Source organism: Cyanistes caeruleus, chromosome Z (genome assembly GCF_971803275.1).
Source record: "Cyanistes caeruleus chromosome Z, bCyaCae1.hap1.1, whole genome shotgun sequence".
Classification (NCBI taxonomy): Eukaryota; Metazoa; Chordata; class Aves; order Passeriformes; family Paridae; genus Cyanistes; species Cyanistes caeruleus.
The window spans coordinates 24988311-25006316 of NC_141732.1; the positions used below are offsets into that span (position 1 = coordinate 24988311).

The following is an 18006-nucleotide window of genomic DNA, read 5'->3' on the forward strand; positions in this document are numbered from 1 at the left end:
TACAACAAAATCTAGAAAAACGTAATTAAGATAAAAAATTGCAAATTACTACCTGAAGAATGTATCTTGAAGCTGATGAGGTATAGTTGCAAAGTCAAATGCACAATATGACTTTGGAAGAAAGACTTCCATGTTCTTTCGAATTTCTACAGGTGGACTTGTCATAATAGGTGCTGCACTGCCAAAAAATGGGTACGAGTACCTAATAAAAATAATAACAAAAATGATAATTCGAAAAATAGATAACTTTTCTTACACCTTTTGCAACAGGAAAACCAGTTTAGACATCATTTAGTATAGCATGACTTGTATCAAAGTTTGAGAAAGTTATTTCTATTATTGTATGTACTAGTGTAAGTTCTCAAGTATTCATACTTTCATTTACTTCAGGAATGATCCAGCTTCTTTATATTGGCTGTCATCTTGACAAAGAAAGTGCTAATAACCTGTATGTTTACAACCAGATGAATTCATATATTGCTAGAACTCTACAATTATTATATAAACTGGGAAGACAAGCAGAAGAAAAATTCATATTCATTGTTACTTGAGAGCATCTGTAACTATAGAGTTCAGATTAGACTAACATGCAGTAACTGATAACAAGGTAAACATATACACAGTGTCAGAACCATTAGAAAATTTCATTAGCTTTTCATTTCCAGTTTAATTGACTAAAAGGCAAGTCATATCATCTTACCAATATGACTTAAAATGTGGCCTGAAACTACTGTCACATTTCAGTGTATGATAAACTGTAACAAAGGGGAGGCCATGAACCTCTTCATTTTGTTCAAATTGATAATGCCAGCTGTCACCCAAGTTTCTAATAAAACAAAAGCTGCATAAAATGATGCTTCTATATATAAAAATTGCATTCTTCACCTTCTGTGGAGAGCTGTTGAAAGAGCTTGTTTAGACTGGAATAAAATAATGCTTCCAATCTACAGTGAATATGCAATCTTTTATCCTGCAACTTTTCTTAACATTTATGTATCTGAATGTTTCTCCTTTTCAGCATCCTGCCATGTTCATCACTGACTATAAAAATTCAAGTGCATGAAACAAAAAAACCTATGTGTTGTTACTGTTCTGAAATGATTTAAGTATTACATGAAGGATTTTGTGTGGCAAAATTCAATCCACTGTATGTCACTTTCCACATACTATTTAGTAGTGTAGCTTGTATGGAAAGACGCTAATGATGCACTCTATATTGGCTATATTTTAAAATATTCCATCCCTACATCCCATCCCTACCTTTCCGTCCTAGTTCAGACAAAATCTAAGCCCCAAGAACCACCACCACAACTAGACTTCCAGTGACCAGTTAAAAATGGCATGAATCAAGTGCTGTCAGAAAAGAGGCAGAGCAAATGCAGAAGCACCTCCCCAGCCAGAAATCCTTAATGCTTTCAGACTGAATCACCATTTAAAGATATATTTCATCACAAACCCCAAAAGCACCCTGACGGAAATAAGACAAATTGTAAAAATTATTACTAATCACTGACTTCAAATACACCATAAATGATTAATATATTAAAACTAGAATTTCTTTTTTAAACCATCAAAATCATCCCTATATCTACAAGTCTCTCAGAAATGCATTTAACTGCACTGATTCTTCATTAAAACTAGAATGTGCTTCTTTTGGATTCATACAGAAACCAATGATCTGTCTCTTACTAAAACACTGTAAAGAGTTCTTGGTAGTATGTGGAAAACTACAAAACAAACAAACAAAACCAACAATAACAAAAAAAAACAAAACACAAAAGTCACTCCACTGATCAGCTAGAAATGTAGCCACATGTAACATGAAAAGTAATTCTTTCCTTTAGGAAAATTTAAGTTTAAGTTCCTTAATTTCCTTTAAGCTCCTTTAAGGACTTATGTTCCTTGCTGTTCGAGCTTAGACATTCAAATGAGATTTAATACCAGTTTCAGTAAAAGGTAAAGCCTTACACACCATCTTTAATGCTTAGTTTAGTGATAATCCACATGAACATTCTAAAGTATTTTGCTACTGAAAATCAGCAACAGAAAAGGCATGAAGAAGCAGAGAAGCATAATGCTGGCAATCACTTATATTATGAAGGCTTTCTATTTATCAAAAATAACAAAAATAAATTGTACCTTAAAATGCAATTTATTGGAAAACCAACTTCCAGACCACGTATACTTCTTAAGTCTATTGAAAAGCAGAAATGGTGAGCAGCTGCTGGAATGACAATTTTCTGTGCTGACACAGGGTCAGAAGAGCTGGACATACCCACAGGGTTGGGCTGAGATATCGCTACTGCACCACTATCAGCTGAAAACACAAAAGAGAATTCATGTGCATTTTTTATAACTTATTCTGCCCCAAAATAACAAAATATATCAAAGATTAGTGTCATATTTTAAATGCAAATAGATAGGTTGCTTCCCCAAGAGATTTCTATTCCTCGTAAAATAAATGAATACTGTGAAAAATAACCCCTCCTTCTCTAAGTTACTACTTCCAAAGAAAAAACCACCAAATCCCAATATGCTTTAAATCTTCTTACAGGATTGTAATATTTTTCCTTTCTTTATTAATCTTTGAAGTTATGTAGGTTTAACTCACTGAAAAAGTTTACACTAAGATCAAAGATATTAAATTCTTCAGAAAGATGCTGTAAGACTTCAGTTTATATTAATTTTCTTAGCCAACTTGAGGGTGTGCATAGGAAAAAAAAATATTTTTAGCAATTAATGTTTTTTTTAAAAATTAACAGACTTCTTTAGGGGAATTACAAAGACAGATTAATGGGTCAAGTACAGTGTTCACGTAAGGCAGCATCACCTTGGCCCCAAGCTGAGGTTTAGCTACTGAAGCAAACTAAAATATGCAAAGCACATCTGTTCTGTCATAGAACTCATGTACTGTGATATCTATTTTATAATTTAGGAAGCAGAAGCAACATTGAGTGCCTGCCCAACTGCATCCAGTTTTCTCACATCTTTACAATGAGACCGAATACCACCTTCAGAGAGTAAAACATCAAACTACAGGTCCCACAGATAGGTGTCCAACAGGTGTTCTTGAAAAATATTCAAGATATTTTGTTTAAGTCTTTAAGGACTATTTGGGCTACCAAGCCCCTACAAAAAGAGGGAATGAAAGTGTCGGATAAGAACTCAAATGCTTTTTTTAAGTGCTACTTGTTCTGATACGTCCTTCATAATTATTTAAAACACACTTTTGTAATTTTTAAAGTAATATATCATTACTAACATTGACTTTATTCTTTCTTCCTTTTTCTAAGTGTTTTGTTTGCATTAATATTAACATTAAAAAAAAGAAAAATGTAATACCTCAACTCATGGTTGAATGTAATACCTCATCAGCTAGTTAAGACAAAGTATGAATGAAACAATTTTAAGTGATTCAGGTAAAATGTCAGTAGGTGCAAAGAGTAGGTGCAGAGTGGAATTTTAAGGTCATCACAAAACAAAAATTACATGTAGCTTACTGTTAAAATTCATTTAAGTTGCTTCTATAGTAAAATTTCATTTAATGTACTAAATTCAATAATTTTGCCTTACTGTGATTTTGCACATCTAACAGAGGTGACTTTGCTCTGCTCTGCGATTTCAAAGCTGGAGGCTCTTCAAAACACTGTTTGTTAACCTCTTGAGGGCAGCCAGCCACCAGCCCTGAAAGGAAAATGTGAAATTACGTGTTTTACATCTTAGCAAAACAGAATTATAAAATTACTATTACTATTAATAAAACAGCACAATCCTGGATTTCCTAACCAGAGGTTCAAACTAGCTGCTAGGTTCACAATACTTTCTTTTTACATTCCATATAAAGGACTTAATCCTTGCTTAGATAAGATCAGTTAGAATTAAAAGAAAATTTGGCTGAATTAGCAGACAAATCCTGAGAGACCATTCTAGGATACAGAATTTCCTCTACAGAACTGGGTGTCTTTAGGACAAATCTCAAAAGAGTAGCAATACAAGTATCATTAGAAAAATAATCACTCTGCATTATTCATAACCATCTCTGAAGAAGATTCATGTTTAGAAATGCTTAGCAAAACAACATTTTTTTGAGATTTATTCTGTTATTATAGTATTTCTCTTCCTCTTCCACTTTTCCCCTACTCAGCTCTCAAATCAGAAACAAGTCTTCCTAGGGCTTGGGCTACCAAGTCCAAACAGAAGGATCATGCGAAAACAAACAAAACAACCCAGTTGCTGGCTTTGTCCAGGACTCTGTACTATATGAACAATTGTCTTCACAAATTACTATCCACATACTAAATTCCTTAGAAAACTTAAGTGTCTCACATTACCCCTGCTTTTCTATTGAATAAACTAGCATTAAATCTCCTTCAACAGGTCAGTTTCTTCATAGGCATTGCACTAAACCTTTTCATTCACAACTTCAGGAAATTCCAAAAACTTTTGTTATGATTTCTCATGCTGATGACCATCCACATCACTTGTAATCTACACACCCCCAGACCTCTAACCTGACTCTTGCAAGTGTACTTAACAACCATGTTCAAATCACAACATTTATCCCCCTTCTGTTACTTGTTTTATGCAAATAATTCTGACTTGCCTGAAATCTATCACCAGACATGAGTACTACTTCATGAATACACTAGAAAGATCCAAAATCCAAGACCACACTTGGCAACTGGGAAAAAAAATTATATACTACATACCCCTTTTCCTTGGTTTTGAGCCTTTTTCAAGCTTAAGACTTTCCACTTCACTTTCTGTCGCTACATCTTCTTTTGAAGAACTGTGGTCAACTTGAGATGGGACATTCTGGGACCTCTGCTGCTGGTTCTCTGTTTTTCTACTAACAGGTGAAAGAATTTTCTCCTGTGGCTGTTTGGGCTCAGTTGCAGCATTTAAGGGAATCAAAGGCTGAATGAAATGACAGTTTTCTTATTGATCATGGCTTGCATTGAAATAGTCTATCCATAACATTTCATATTATGAGATTATTTTTCAGACATAGAAAAATGCCAACAAATGGATTATTTATATAAAGCCACTAATTCTTTCAGGCTTTGTTTTTTTTTACTACACAAAACCCAGTCAAATATGATTTAGAATCACCAATAATTTTTAACATGAAATTTTGCAACAGTGTCTTAACCAACAATGAATGGGTAAGACATACCTGGGTAGTCAAGCTCTCCCTTTGAAGAATTACAGATACCCCAACAGTAGGAGCCAGATCCAAAGGCAGTTTTGTCAATTTCTGTTTAGCTCTGTTTGGTGGAACAAGAACAAATGGTCCCTCTACTGCCACAGGGTGTTGGTCAATCTCCATGCTTCCTTTCTTCAGTAGTCCAGACAGGGGAACTTCAGTGCTTCCAAGAGAGTGGTCCCCACAGCAAAGATGGATCTGCACACACACAACGTGTTAGAAAGTAACTGGTATGTACGATTTGCACTGGAACTGTCTGTGCACCCTCCACTAAAGGTAACATAAATACAAGTTACCATCCTTAACCCAGTCCCTGCATGCTGAGAATAAGTACAGCTGTGAAATGTCAGTTTTGAGCAGGTGGGATTTGCTCACTGACAGGGCAGCAGCAAATCACTGCATTACCCTTCTGAGGACCTGTCATATCATTCCTTCTGCAGGATAAATTCAGTACTCTGTGGCTTCTAAACACAGCACAGATTCTTGCCCTTAGTATATAGGCATATAAAATGCATGACTGCAAAGTAATGAAAAAGGTTACTTGAAGGCCTAGGGCATATATTTAGACACCACTTAAGTAGCAAGGATTTTTGAAACTAAGTAACTGTGGTTTTAATTCCTGGTAAATATAAGTATTTGAAGTCTTGACTCAACTGTTTATTTCTCACACAGCTTAAACAAACGAATGAAAGATGGATCTTAAAAAAACCAACACACACTAAGGTAATCTATTTTCCACAAAATTTCTCTTCGAAACTTAAAAACTAGCTTGCTTTTTCCAAAATAAGAGTCACTTCAGTTTTGATTTAGCAGACCAGAACACTGTATGTCTGTCCTTAATATTTTTTGCACTTAAAAGAAAACTGTTGTGCTGAAGGTGTGAGCTGGCAGTATACATATGTAGGTGTATATACATATACATATATACAAATGCAGTCATGCAATACATACATACACACACTCTAGTCTGGCAACTAGCATCTTTTACAACCAAAATCTTAATTTTTGGAAATATAAGTTAAAATTAACAATTAGAACACAGTGGTCTGATCCTGTATCCTAAGATTTAAGATGTTGAGTGAGAAGTCAAAGAAAGAAAACTGTAAATCAAAATACGGGTCTGACTGTACAAGAACTTTTGTTCAAAATGTTGTTCTTTACACATGATGTGAACATGCATAATTCCCTATATATATATGTGTATATATATATATCATATATGCTATATTAAATGCTTTAAGACTGTAGAGTTAAAATAAATTCCATACACAACCACACCCATGTTGCTCCAAAAATATTTAAAGTTAAGGCAAAAAAAAAAAAAAATCTGAAACAATATAAGATTTAAACAAAAACATTCTTAAATCACCCTGCATAAAAACCCTAGAATGGTCTGTATAAACTTATTTTTCTTTAAGTTTAAAACAGTCCAGATCCACTAATTAAGTTGTATAACTAATATGGTTTTATTTACCAGCTACATTATCACTCAGTGAGTCACTCTCATGACCACTCTCAGTCAACAAAGAAGACTCTTGTTTTGTAATTCGTTTGAGCCATGCACAGATTACTATAAACACTTTAAGTACTACCTGATATTTAGATTCATAGATTCATTTAATTTGGAAAAGACCCTTAAGAATGCCAAGTGCAGCTGTTAACCTAACACTGCCAGCCCACCACTAAACCATGTCTCCCATTTAAAGGCAAAGCTAAAGATCAACAATATCCCATAACAGCACAAAAATGTTTGTAGTGTATTAAGAAAATGCATTTGGCTACGGAGTGGGGAAAAAAAGACAGACCTCCCTTATCATTCACAAAGAGTGCTGAGGACAGTGATTTTAGAACTTAGGCAAGAGTGACCTGAGCAGATGGCATGGGATTACTGTGGGTAGCATAAAACAGGAGTCTGGGTTTCAGATGGTCTGATTACAGTGCAAGCCCCAAAGCTCAGAGCTCTTGAGAGTGCCACATTAGCTCTTTGGGAAGATCATATTTCAGCAACACCTTTTATCATGACATGTAAACCAGCTTGCTGTAAAAGCAAGTAATTAAAAGGACAGCACTCCACCTGAGCTAGGAAACTTGCTGCTATGGGAACCATAGAGAATCAAGAGAATCAACTTATATTTGAGCCAAAATACTGTAATATGATATTAGCTTTGGAAACAGAAATGCTTCACAGATACAGCCTGAGACAACTGTAGTTCTTTAATTTTAATTATTTATTTATTTTATTTTCATTCACATTTGAAATGAAACAGCTTACCTGCAACTTTGACTGTGCACAAAGATAAACTTGAAGAACATCTACTGTACTACGTATTCGAACTGAAGCTCTTTCTGGCTCAAAGTTTGGATTAATTAAGTCAGTGAAAGGTTCATTTGTGACATCGTTTCCCAGTAATGAGTAGTAGAAAAAAAACTCAGGCTGTCGATCAGGGAGCTTCATAGTACTAGGAACTAACTGAAAGAGATGCAAAAGAGACCAATGTATCTTTTTCCATTATACAGTTACACTAATTCTGAAACACTAGTTTGGAAATTAGAGCTTTAACCGACCAGCAGACCTAAATCCTAGCTTGCATCCCACATATAATTTATTATATTAATACTCAAATAAAAATATTTTACTTTCTTGAAGTAAAAAAAAGAGCAAGTTTTAACTTACAAGCACAGCAACAACTTGCAAAATATTCTGAATTACCTTTAAGACTCATCAACACCAAGGGCTGTAACTGAAATGTATTTGATAACATCAAGTTCTGCATAAATACTCGGAAAAAAGCAGTGGCTTCATAAAATATTTCCAATATAAGTAATGCAGATTAGATACTGTTATATAATTTATGTGATTGAATAAAAGACTGAAACAGACAGACAGACAGCTACTTCATCCTGCAGGCGACTGTAACTGTGAGTTCACTGCCTGAAGAGGCACAAGCCACCCCAGAATGATCACAATAAATTTTACTTCTCAAGGTCCTATAATTCTGACATGGAAAATTATTTCCCCTGAAAAACAGAAAGACAACAAGACTGAAGAGAGTTTATCATAGACCATGAGTTCCAGACCAATGGAATACAGCAGCTGAGGTCTAAAGCTGAAACAACCATTAGCATGGCACTTCACCCAAGTTAATAAATCCTTCTCCCAGGCAATACACTAACTGTCTTACATACTTGAACAGTGTTCCAGCTTGTTTGAGCTCCAGTGCATGGGCACCATACTGAAGACTGATATTATCCATACACAAACTTTTCACACTACATTGCAGTACAGAGGTATGCATTCCATAAGAATGCATTATTTAAGTAAATGCAGCTTTAGCACTTCAAAAGCATTACACTTCATCTTCAGTCTGACATATTAAGGACTTCATAAAGTTTTAAAATTAATATAAATTCACTATGGGACAATGTTATTTCTTGAAATAAACTTAGAAAACAATAAGAAAAAAACTAATTAGAAATGAGGAATGGGAGGGTGAAATACCATATGGGATAATACTTCTTAAAAATTTCACATAGCAAGGAAACAGACCTGTTCCAACCGTGTGGCAAATGCAATGGTTACAGACATGACAAAGTGATCTCTGCAGTACTCTGCTGGTCCAATTTGATGATAGCCCTCTTCTTCATTCAAGACTGGCACAATACTTTTAGGCTCTAGTCCAGGAAAAAGGGTGAGTACTAAGAGAGAAGAAATAAACATAAGTAACTATTGGTCTTTATAATTGCTGCAGCAATCTGATATATAATTGCAATTTTATTTTTAAGCATTACACATGGAAATTACATGTGAAATGAAAAATTACAAATAAAGATTGTGATGCCTGGTACCAAAGTTTTGCAAAACACAAAAAAGTCACAAGGTATACTTCGGAACAACTACAAAAAAATTCTGAAATTAACTCCTATTGACAACTTATGTTGAACACCATGGTAGACAGAATTCTAGTTACTATTTTTATTTTGTGTTACATTGAGAAACATTGCATTGACTTGAAATTTGTTTCACTAGGCTAGAGTATATCATGTTTTTTCTTTACCTTGCACATCAAAGCAAGTGCAGGATGGTAACTGCATATTGCAATCTATTGGAACAAGTATGGTGTGCCATTTCCACAGATCTTTAGAATGTTTCACTTAAAGATTTTCATCTGAAGTCTTCAATGCATAAAACCCTGTATTCTGGTTTGCTAGCTTCTGCTCAATTGTGCCAGTGATTCAACAGAATCAGCTCTCAGGTTATACCAAATAGAAATAATGACATAGCATTTTCTGAACAAAAAAGCTCCGTTTCAAATACTCAAAGCTTTAGACAACTTAAGTCAATAAAGAAAAAAAGGGTACATGAATATTAAACAGAAAAAATCTGACTAGACTAGAACTGGGTAATCTAGCTTTGTCATAGCCAATGCCTGGAACATTAACTTTACAACTGCAAAAACCCAGAAGCTTGTTTTTCCCCATTCCATAAATAAGATATTAATTTTGACATGATGAAAGAAAGAGCTGGCAAACTTGTTTTTAGCAATTATTCCACAGAAAACAGTGGAAATGGGAGTACAGGCAGAAAGGTCTTTTATTTTTTTGTCTGTGTCATGTGAGATAAGAGTACTTGCAAGCACCCACATGGGAAGTGCAGACTAAGGAAGCATTTACAGTAGTTCTTTACCTCCTTTACAGATTTTACAATATGGAAAATTTCCTGTCTTTTGTTGTAAACCTCAAAGAATGGAGTAAGCTGTCTTGCACTGAAACTTAAATCCTTACAGCCATGTCAGTGAATTCCAGGCTGGAACCTTGTAGAATACTTCCTGCCACTGACCACTCTGCTTTTACAAAATCACAGCCACAGATCATCAGTACATAGATGATGGATTCAAAATAAGGGAAAAGGTACCTTCAGGGCAAGAACACAAAGTATTGTGAGGTATGCAGGAGAAAATCCACTAGTTGTACCAAAAGACTCATTTTTCCAAAGTTAAGTAGATAGGCATTTGGGTGAGAGACCAGGGCTAAATGGAAATGTGTTTTTGTTTTGAGGCTCTTTAAATCAAGTTTCTAACACCTTGTTTTCATTTTTTTAACAACTAATAACTTGCATTAAAAAAAAATCACAGATGAAAAAGTAATTTAAAGGCACATAAAGGCACCTATCAGAGTTAAAAACTGAGTTCCAATAGATTTTTGACACATTTCACTGATTTTTTTTGAGAAAAATGAACAAGAGAATTCAGAATTAGAGTAAGTCCCAACAGTAAGCAGATGTTACTACAAAAAACTTTAACAGTAGTACATAGTTTAAGTACCTAGACATTAGAATAAGAACCCACCAAAAAAGAAGCAAGCCTACCCAATAAATGAGATTATTTTACTACTTTACAGTTCCAAGCCCAAACTATTGAAACTTTACCTTCTACAACAAGGCTCCTCTCTTATTTCTTTCATAATTTTCCAAAGCCCATAAATACAAGTTAAATACTCAAGGGAGTTACCTATGAGCCCCTGATTCTCATTTTAAATACTAGTTGGTTTGCAACTTGTTCCTCTAAAAATCACACCATTACCACAGTAAAAAATACTTGAAAAACTTACTACCACAAGATACATTAATCAGCTGTAAAGGATTTGCACTGGAACTGCTGTGAAATTAAAATTCTCTTGAGACTTAAAGCAACCCATTTGCAACAAGTGATATGTCATCTGGCTGAAGAAGATTTTTAATTCAAAGTGAGTGATGTCATGTTACTTACCCTTCCCTTCTCTAGGGGGTGCCTCCTTTGCCTTAAAATCATCAACCAGTGCTTTTGAATCTATCTCCAATGCAACACCAATTTGTATTTCAGGTTTAAACTTAGGGTACTTGTTACTAAGCAAAGGATACCATTTAGGTGCCTACATAGTAAAAAACAAAAACAAAAAAAGACCCAAAAGCATTTAAAAACCACAGAAGAAAAATAGTATACTAGTCTTACAGAAAACTCAATCTTAATCTAGCACTTCTATGTCATCATCTACAGAAATACACTTTGGTTTTTATTTCTAAAAATTTGGTCTATTTAGTACACTATTGTACTAAAATATTCTATAAAATGAACAGAACTGGATGACTAGCTGAACATACTGGGGTTTTTTTCCACTGACTTGTACAGTGCAAAAGTTAGATTGAGAAATATACCATAAATCTTTATTTAGAAACCATGTAGTTGAGGACTTGAAGGTTAAGTCATATTCATTAAAAATTCTCTGGAAGAGTGATGTCAAAATAGGACACCAGGCTCCTCATATGACCCATATCAAAGTTATGTTTTGATCAAGCTTGATACAAGGGTAAATAAAAGGTTGGGTAAATAAATTTATATAAACAATTATATTGTGCTTACTCCATGCTGTATTAAGGGGCTAAAAATGATCACCTAACACATCATCTTCCATGGAGGCCCAGTGAAAAAAACACAAGACTTGATTTGGTGATGGAGACTCAATTCAATTTCTCCATATCGACTGCTTAGATAAAATTTTGCAGTTGATTAAATATGAGATTATGTAGGTTAATTGGTTACTAGTGATCCAATTCAGAAGTAAGCAAGATTAGTACACAAAGTATCTTTTCATTTGTGCATGTTCTTAGAGTCAAGATGTCTCTCCCCTTAAGAAAAGCAACAAAATCCCCCATACTTGATCAAAATGAGACTCAAAAGTTTAACTTATACTGTAATTCAAATTATATTATCTGTAACAGCACTGTTGTCAAAACAAATTTTTAAATCTTTATCCTGAATAACATACCTGTTTCTTTTCCTGTGCAGCCCTTAAATCCAGTACAATATAGCCTATGTTCTCTTGAGCTGAAGAAACAGGATCCAGTGCAAAACATTGTAGTTTGATAGGTGTACGCTGCAGCCTGAAAAAGAAATTTAGTTGAAATATTAAATATAAAATGCATCTCTGCAATTACTTCTCAAACATAGTTCATAAGCTTCCAGCAAGCCAATCATACAAAACTTGTTACAGAATTAGTTTTTTTAGGTCAGAAATTGCATTTACATTGAAAATATAAAAAACCATCATTAAGTGAGAGAATGAACAAGTGGTTTAATTTTTTAAGAAGACTGCATTGGAGTATCAGTCTCAAGCACTATTAAAAATACAGTAGCAACAAATAAACACCTCATGCATAAAATAAATAAGCACAGCTGCTCACACAAAATTCGAATTTGAATAAGATGCCTTACAGGGGCATCTTAAAAACAGGACATGTGGAGAAGATTTTTGGGTAAAGCACCTGGTTACCTCGAGGCACAGATAAGATGTCTAGCACATAGCAAATGCAGGCATCTTTTTTGTCAAATAAAAATGATACAGTCTTTTGAACTTCTTTGATAATATGGTCACAATATTACAACCCATAAGTTGTAAGACATATAAAACCAAATGACATTTATGGAAACATTCAATTTCTCAGCTTATCCCCTTGACATTTTCAAACACTATTTACATGGGCTTTTCACATTTGAAATTAATTTTGTGTTGCAGTATACATAAGGAAATTTAACTGAAACATTTGAATTATAGCATTATTAATTTGCTCTAAGAGCTTGTGGGGTATTTTTTAGTGGTGTAATAATATACCCTTTAGGATTTTTAAACATCACTTGTCTTGCCACATACTGCCTTTTCTTGTACATTAGTACATTTTCCCACAACATTATAGAACATACAAGTAGATTTCTAAAATGCAATTCAGATGACAGTAACACAAAAAATGTATTTCACTAACTCTAAAGACAAGAAAATTAAATTTTATCTGCAAAGTAGACTTCACTTTTTAACATTACCTGTGCTGATGAAGTGCTTTCCTATCAAGTTCCCAGGCCAATTCTGTAGCAAATTCTGGCTGATCAGTATGCTCCACAGGGTCAGTAGCCAACTGTTCACCATCTAACTTGGCTTCAACTATAAGCATGTGCTTGGGTCGTTTTGGGAAACAGCGCCCTGTAAAAGAGTGGCATTGCATGCACCATCACTGAAAGAGATGCAAGGGCTCAGATATATGCCATAAACCAGTTATGTGGAATTAATTTCCCATATCACCTTCCCTGCGCTGTTCTTTAAAGTGTTTGCATTACGCAGAAATATGAAAGAATGTAACATGAAACAGGCTATTTGCGGAGAAACAAAAAATTAAGTAGCAAGCAATCAGAATTACTATATAGAGATATATTATTATATTATATATAATATTATATATATATTACATACTATATATTATATAGAGAAATCTATGATTGACAATAGGTAAGGGAGCAGGCATGAGCAAGAGAGTGAATTCATTACTTCAGATGAAGGCTGTTTGATATCACAACAGAACAACACAATCTTATAAAAGAAGTGAAAGGTGTTTTTCCTGCCACTTGCTGAAAAAAAAAAAAAAAAAAAAGCGCCATTACCAGATTAGGAGAGTGTCTAAAACGGTCTAGGATCAACTAATATTATGATTTGAGATGACAAAAAGAAGTAAAAATTTACTTATATCACAGTGTGGGGAGGTGATAATTACAGGTATATCAGACGACAGGATCTTATCTGTAAGCTCCTCTGGCAAACTACATAAATGGACAGAGATATAATAGGATTCACTTGGCAAAGAGAAAGCATTCAGCTAAAACAACCCAAACCCCCACTGATCTCCAAAATACCCCAAAACAGAAAGAGATATCCCAACAAACAACTTTCACACACACACACACACTCTAACTACACCACAGAAACGGGAAACGAGCTGTAGAAATGCAAAATGAACAACTAGGCATATGTCTGAGTCAACACTGCCGAAAAGAAAAAGGTTACAGCGGACTACTACGAAGGGATAGAAACACCAGAATACCAAAACAATAAAATCCAAATCCTCAGGGAAGCATAGTTACATTTCTCATTCAGGACAACACATTGCATAAATACCTCCAAAACCTAACGGAGGGTAGCCAACCCTGGTTTTAAAATACGTACCTCCAAAGCTTTATTAATAAAATCAGTTTACTCAACGCTGCTCGGCTTACCGCGCTCATAGAAAACACCTCGGAGGCAGCGACCAGCCCTCATCTTCCTCTCGGGACAGAGGGGACGCGCAGCAGCCGAAAGGCCGCGACCCTCCCGCCCCTCCCGGTTACCTTCCAGCACGGAGACGACGATCAGCAGCCGATCGGCGGCTCTGGAGACCATCTCCCCGCTCCGCCCGGGTGCTGCCGGGGCCGGGAAGTACAGCCGCTCCCGAGGCGGAGCGGAGGGAACCGGGAGCCCTCGGGCGGCTCCTCCCGCGCTGCCGCCACTCGCCGCCCTTTTGCCGCCGCGGAGCCTTTAAACACCAACCGCCGCCGCTTCCGCCCGGCAACGCCGGCTCCGCCGCTTCCGCCGCCGGCCCCGCCCCGGGCCCGCCACACACCGCCTCGGCCCCGCCTCGGCCCCGCCTCGGCACCGCCTCGGCACCGCCTCGGCCCCGCCTCGGCCCCGCCTCGGCACCGCCTCGGCCCCGCCTCGGCCTCGCCTCGGCACCGCCCCACACCTCGGCCTCGGCCCCGGCCCCGGCCCTGGCCCCGGCACGGCACCGCCCCGCACCGCCCCGGCACGGCCGCTTCTCGGCCGCAGTACCGCTCTGTCACCGCCCGAAGGCCAGAGTGTCAGCGGCAGTGCTGTGGTGCGGAATGTCACACGGGGCGGGGAGCTGTAGTCGGAAACCTCACAAATAAAAGTATGAAATGTTTTTTCACAAGCACTCGGAATTACCAGTGGAGGAAAGCCAGCTCTTTCAAAGACGTGCCTTCTATTAAAGTGAGGAAGTTTCTTTACTTTCCCCGCCCCCGCCACCGCAGTGTGATGAGCGTCAGAGCAGGAGAAACTGAACCCAGTCATAGTGAAATGCAGCTTTATCCTCCTTAGCTAATTTGTTATTGTCTTCCCTATGAAGTAATAATCAATTAAGCAGCAATATCACGAAGTAGTTGTTCTTCCACTTGGCATCCCAAGTTAAACACGTCTGTCTTGACTGTGAGGCAAACCCCCCTTATTTTAGGTTTACAGTATTTTTTTAGTAGATGGCCTAGCAAAATCTTTGTGTGGGCATAAAATCCTTGAGTTTTAGTAATATGTTTTCATATTGAGTCACTATTTGAGAATACCAGGAATACCAGGAGAGGGAGAACCTGTTTTCCTTTTGCAAGAATCTTATTCTGGTTCTGAAACACTTCCCAAAAAGACACTTTCCTATATCTGAGTTGAATCTGCCCCCGTTCGGTGCTGGCTTCTCCTTTTGTTGTGTCATCTTCGGGCACATAATACTGCACGTGGCACAGCAACTCTATCTCTACAGTCTGAGTTCTTAAATTTCTATCACTGTCACCCTCTGCAAGCCAGGCTGTAGGAACTTTTTACAGACACTATTTACACAAAACCTGGAGGCAGACCTCTGAAAAGTGAGTTTGGCTAGTGAGGGAATGGGATCCCAGACAATAACAAAAAATATACAGTTTTCCTGTACAGCTTTTTTATTTGAAAATTGATTTCTCCTGGTGTGATTAATTAAAATATTATTCTTGTGAACCACTGTTGAATCAGTAATCACTTCTTGTAACTGTTCATGGATTTGCTTTTTGCCTATTTAGCAAGCCGGAGTTCAGCCCAGGGTCAGACAGATGCCAGAGCCAGCACAAAAGACTGAGAGCATGTGACCAACAACGCTGGTTTATGGGTGTTTATGTCTGTACACGGCAAAGCAGGTGGAATCTGTCCCTTTGGTAAAGGGGATCCCTAAAAAGGCAATACTACCTTCCTGGTCTTATCATCTGCATTTACTTTGCAGACATCAAGTCTTTATTTATTCTAGAACCACCAAAGATTGTTTTCTTATTATGCTATCATAGTCTTGCTAACTTGTATCTCATCTTGTTCTGTGCCTGCCGAGGTGTCAGATGCAGGATGTGCCCAAAGCAAACTGGCAGTGAGCACGCCTGTGGGAAGTGTGCTCAGGTAGAGGAACACCTCCACTTAGTGACAGAACTAAGGAGTGGGAGGAGATGAGTAGATTAAGAAGCATCAGAGAGTCTCAGTGAGAGACAGATTACTTGGAAAAGCTCCTACCTTCCCAGGGACAAATCTGTCAGGCAGGCAGGGCGCACGATACAGGGGATTCCCTATTCTAAATCTGCAGAACATCATGACTTAAGAGATAGAGGGGAAATGGTGATAATTTCCTGCCTTGCAGAGCGGAGCATCCCCTCCATTACTACCCCACTCTCCCAGGTGCCCTGGTGTAACAGGTACAAGGCTCTGAGTTCATCTAGGTCAGAGGTGTTGCTGAGGTCAAGTCAGCCTACTCCCTGTGTCAAGACTGCTTCCATACAGAAAAAGAAAAAAAGATGTGTCATTGTCATAGGACACTTTCTTCCGAGAGGAACGAAAAACCCAATATGCACACCAGATTCACTTGTTAAAGAAAGTCTGCTGCCCCTCAGAGCCTGTGTTAAAGACGTTAGGAAGAAACTTTCTACTCTGGTACAGCTGTCAAATTATTAATACTTTTTCAAGCAGGCAGTGATGAAATTGCAATAAGAAGTCTAAGGGCAACCAAAAAGGGAATTTAGCACCTTGAGAATAACTGGTTAAGGGATCAGGAACACATGTAAAATTCTCCTCTATTGTTCCAGTGGCAGGGAATGATGAAGGAAGAAAAAGGAAGCAGATCAAGAGAATAATAGATCAGTATCTGAATCTGAGACTGATCAGACTGCTCCCTGGCAGAATTTTGTGGGTTTTGATCATCACAGTGCTCCCAGTCTTATTTCTAGTGAGACTGTTTTTATCTCCTTTCCTCTTCAAATCTAGTTTAAAACTCCTTTAATGAGGCCTTGTCATGAGATGACTTTACCTTTAAGGTGGTTTTGCGAGCCGAAGAAGTTGAAGTTGCTGGGGACTGATGGGAGTCTTTTCTCCTGACCAATTATTGGTCATTACTGAGAATTGACAGCAGTTTTGACCATTGAAAAGTGGGATCAACTTGTGAACCCTACCTTAAGATGTAAAGCCAGAGATCTCTTGTACTCTTTATTTCCTGGCTGTGAAAGGTAACAGAGCTCCAGGCCTCCCGTTCCCTGCCCAGCCATGCGGCCCGGGCAGGGGCTGGGCTGGGCCTGCCGCGGCTCCCGGCCGGGAGATGGGGCCTGCGGGGCCTGCCCCGGGCTCGGGCCGGGCCAGGCCGGTCCCTGGCTCGGCTGCAGTTTTTGCTCTGACTCAATTCACCAGAGACTGCCGAGTAAAGAAAGAAAAAAAGCTCTTGACTTGTGGCAGGCTGAGACAGTGACCACACTCTGCAGAGCAGACATGAAGAATCTTCCATCACAGACAACTCCAGCTGCTGCTCCAGCAGAGATCACAGAACCATCTACAAAGCCTGGGCAAGATTTTTAACCCTTTTCATTACCCAGAATACTTGCAGATTAATCTTTTTGTCCAGAGAGAGAAAAAGAGAGTGATCAACATGTAAAGAGACTTTATAAAGTATCAAAGACAGTAAAGAAAAGAAGCTTCAGAAAAGGTAGAGAATAAGGAGATGCTTTATAAGCTGAAATACCTTTCTGTTGAGGCTATGGAAATGGACAATAAGGTCTTGAAAAAACTCCTTTAATTCATGACAATATATAGGGAGGAATAGTGTTCAAAGTGTAAATTTTGAGTAAAAAGTAGAGTAATTGTGATACAGTGAAGTGCTGGAATAGAGTGAAGCGAAGATTTGAAGC

The 18006-nt window shown here is 37.6% G+C and overlaps 1 protein-coding gene across 2 annotated transcripts in view; it reads right to left on the reverse strand.

Moving 5' to 3' along the window:
* CEP120 (centrosomal protein 120) overlaps positions 1 to 17425 on the reverse strand; it is a 42711-nt gene extending 25286 nt beyond the window's left edge. The window contains exons 1-11 of one of the 2 annotated variants that reach the window (XM_086869886.1): positions 17281 to 17425; positions 13057 to 13213; positions 12008 to 12122; positions 10972 to 11113; positions 8754 to 8902; positions 7479 to 7676; positions 5177 to 5404; positions 4710 to 4917; positions 3574 to 3684; positions 2140 to 2317; positions 53 to 202 (exon numbers count right to left, since the gene is read on the reverse strand). In XM_086869886.1, coding sequence (XP_086726012.1) covers positions 53 to 202; positions 2140 to 2317; positions 3574 to 3684; positions 4710 to 4917; positions 5177 to 5404; positions 7479 to 7676; positions 8754 to 8902; positions 10972 to 11113; positions 12008 to 12122; positions 13057 to 13184 — 1607 coding nt within the window. In that variant the 5' untranslated portion in view covers positions 13185 to 13213; positions 17281 to 17425. Of the gene's footprint in view, positions 1 to 52; positions 203 to 2139; positions 2318 to 3573; positions 3685 to 4709; positions 4918 to 5176; positions 5405 to 7478; positions 7677 to 8753; positions 8903 to 10971; positions 11114 to 12007; positions 12123 to 13056; positions 13214 to 14388; positions 14662 to 17280 lie in introns of those variants that run through there. The other variant, XM_023944450.2, reaches the window with a different exon arrangement.
* Positions 17426 to 18006: the final 581 nt, after the last annotated feature.